Genomic DNA, 2657 nt, shown 5'->3' with positions numbered 1-2657 from the left:
GATAGCCCAGGGCGTCCCCGTGGGGAGGGGATGGGCGGTTGGCTGCCCGCGGCAGCGCCAGGACGAGGGGGCCCCCGGAGCGCGGTGTGGCGTTTATCTAGCTCCTTGCTGTGCTGACCGACTTCTGTCTGCCCCTCCAGGTGAACGTCCCGAAAACCCGCAGGACCTACTGCAAGAAATGCGGCAAACACCAGCCGCACAAAGTCACCCAGTATAAGAAGGGGAAGGACTCTCTCTACGCCCAGGGTAGGGACGGGTGCGCTTCGAGGGCTCTGGGGCACGGCCCGGGGGAAGCTGTGTGGGGCCCGTGTGGTCATGCCCTGTGCAGGGGTGATGGTTGCGGGCCGAGCACATGGCTGTGGGAGAAAGGGGGATTGCGTCTGATCGGTTGTGCAGCTGCAGGTTGAGGTCTGGTAGGGTTTGGTAAGTGCCAGTTGCGCTTGTAGCATGTCTTGAGTTGTTGCCTAAACAGAGCCGTTTCTTCTTGTAGGAAAAAGGCGCTACGATAGGAAGCAAAGTGGCTATGGGGGCCAGACAAAGCCCATCTTCCGTAAGAAGGTAAGTGCTGTTTCTGGAAGAAGGACCTAAAACTTTCTTGGCAATCCATGTGCCCAGCATGAAGAGGGCTGCAGCCTCCTGCAGAAGTTCCCCATCCACATCTGTTCATCTTCACTGCTGCTCCTGTCTTATGTAGATGCTCCTTTCTTTGCAGGAGTGACGTAGCTTGTGTTTGCGGAGCAGGTTCTGCAGGGAGCTTTGACGTTGTAGGGGAAGCGGGGTCTTATTGGAAGTGATACTTTTAACGAAAGGAGTATTTTCTTCGTTGCTTGCCAAAGGGGAAGAGTATGGCAAAGGGAAAAGGAGCCTGCTGCCTGCTTTCCTTATGTTCTTGAAATGTCAGTAGTTTATCACTTAAATTTTTTGCCAGTTTTGTGAGGCTCTCTGCATAGTGAGGCTGCTTTCAGTGACAAGGGTAGTACGCAAAGCGTGTGTAACTCCTGGGGGTACTGCAGAATGCAACATTGATTTCTTGCAGTCTGCTGTTTCCAGGGAAATCCCTATTGCTGAGCCAGTAAATGAGAGCTGCTGTGTTAGGCCCTTCCTGAGAGTTTCAACACAGCAGTGGAAAGGCAGCAATGCATTCTGTTACAGATGAGTTGCAGAAACCTACTGCTGTCATCCTTCCTCTTCAGTGTGGGTACCTGGGACTATAGTCTTGCAGCATGTTTTCCCTCTGTGCCTCTATGTACCTTCTGCTAAGGAGTTGCGGGGGGGGGGCGCGCAAAATCTATGGTATTTACAGCAGGGAAGCAAAACCTGATGGTCTGATTTGTTACACTTTTTGTTTACATAACTATAGTTATGTAGTAATACAGTTTTGTAACTATAATTTAGTTATGCTTATAGAGCTGCTTGGCTCATTGCTGGAAGGCCCTGGTGTTCTGCTGGAGACACTCAGGAGGTCTTTCAGCAAGAAGGAAAAATGAGACAGCAGTTTTTCAAGTTGACTTTCTGCCAGGAAATGGTGAGACCTTCTGGGCTCCTGCAAGCAGGGTACACAAAGCAGCTGTACTGCTCTCACAGTTTGGCACTCTTCACCTGTACTTTGCCATCCCCATTTCTTTCTTCCCAGTCAGCATTATATGGATGATTGGCCGGGGTTTATAACTGGTGGTTACAGCTCTGTCCAGCTGCTACAATAGCCTCACAGCTTTGGATTCTTCCCTTTCTAGTCTTTTGGGTTTCATCTAACTACTCAGTAGCTGTGGGTCTGCACTGAGCATGTTGTGTCACTGCTCCTTCTGGGGAAAGTTTGTCAGTTGTGCTACTTTCAGCTGTTCCTTCTGCCTGGCTTTCTGCTTAACTTTTCCTGAGCACTGTCAGTCTGTTCTTCCAGGCTGCAGAAGTGCCTGTTCCTTGATGCATTCACTGGCACAGATGTTTTTCCAGTGTGGCTGATCTCTGCAGGGGACCAGCCCTGCCTCACTGAATGCTTTTGCCAGTGTCCTTTATTCTGAAGGTATAGATCCAGTATACTCCTGTACTGGTCCTTAAGGTGCCTTCTTGTTTTTAATGGAGGGAGCGTAACTGTGTTGGTAGTCTTTTTCATTATACTTTGAGAACACAGGATCGCAGAATGGTCAGGGTTGGAAGGGATCTTTGGAGATCATCTAGTCCAACCCCCCTGCCAGAGCAGGTTCACCTACAGCAAGTTGCACAGGAACACATCCAGACAGGTTTTGGATATCTCCAGAGAAGTAGACTCCACAACCTCTCTGAGCAGTCTGTTCCAGTCCTCTGCCACCCTCAATGTGAAGGAGTTTTTCTTCATGTTCAGATGGAACTTCCTGTGTTTCAGCTTGTGCTCGTTGCCCCTTAACCTGTCGCTGGGCACCACTGAAAAGAGTCTGGCCCCATCCTCTTGACATCCACCCTTAAGGTATTTATAAGCATTGATGAGATCTCCTCTCAGCCTTCTCTTCTCCAGGCTGAACAGACCCAGCTCTCTCGGCCTTTCTTCATAAGGGAGATGCTCCAGTCCCCTCATCATCTTTGTTGTCTTTCTCGAACTGGGGAGCCCAGAACTGGACACAGCACTCCAGATGTGGCATCACCAGGGCAGAGTAGAGAGGAAGGACAACCTCCCTCGATGTGCT

The 2657-nt window shown here is 50.4% G+C and overlaps 1 protein-coding gene across 1 annotated transcript in view; it reads left to right on the top strand.

Annotated features, from left to right (window-relative positions):
- Positions 1–101: 101 nt before the first annotated feature.
- LOC104160224 (60S ribosomal protein L36a) overlaps positions 102–2657 on the top strand; it is a gene marked incomplete at its 5' end in the record, with an annotated part of 4542 nt that continues 1986 nt past the window's right edge. Inside the window, 2 exons of the mRNA XM_009698306.1 lie at positions 102–246; positions 491–558. Of these exons, the coding sequence (XP_009696608.1) occupies positions 102–246; positions 491–558 (213 nt within the window). The remainder of the gene's footprint in view (positions 247–490; positions 559–2657) is intronic.

The sequence above is a fragment of the Cariama cristata genome, unplaced genomic scaffold (genome assembly GCF_000690535.1).
Source record: "Cariama cristata isolate BGI_N322 unplaced genomic scaffold, ASM69053v1 scaffold22394, whole genome shotgun sequence".
Lineage (NCBI taxonomy): Eukaryota > Metazoa > Chordata > Aves > Cariamiformes > Cariamidae > Cariama > Cariama cristata.
Note: the sequence above shows the minus strand (reverse complement) of the source record. Positions and strands in the feature narration are given on the sequence as shown.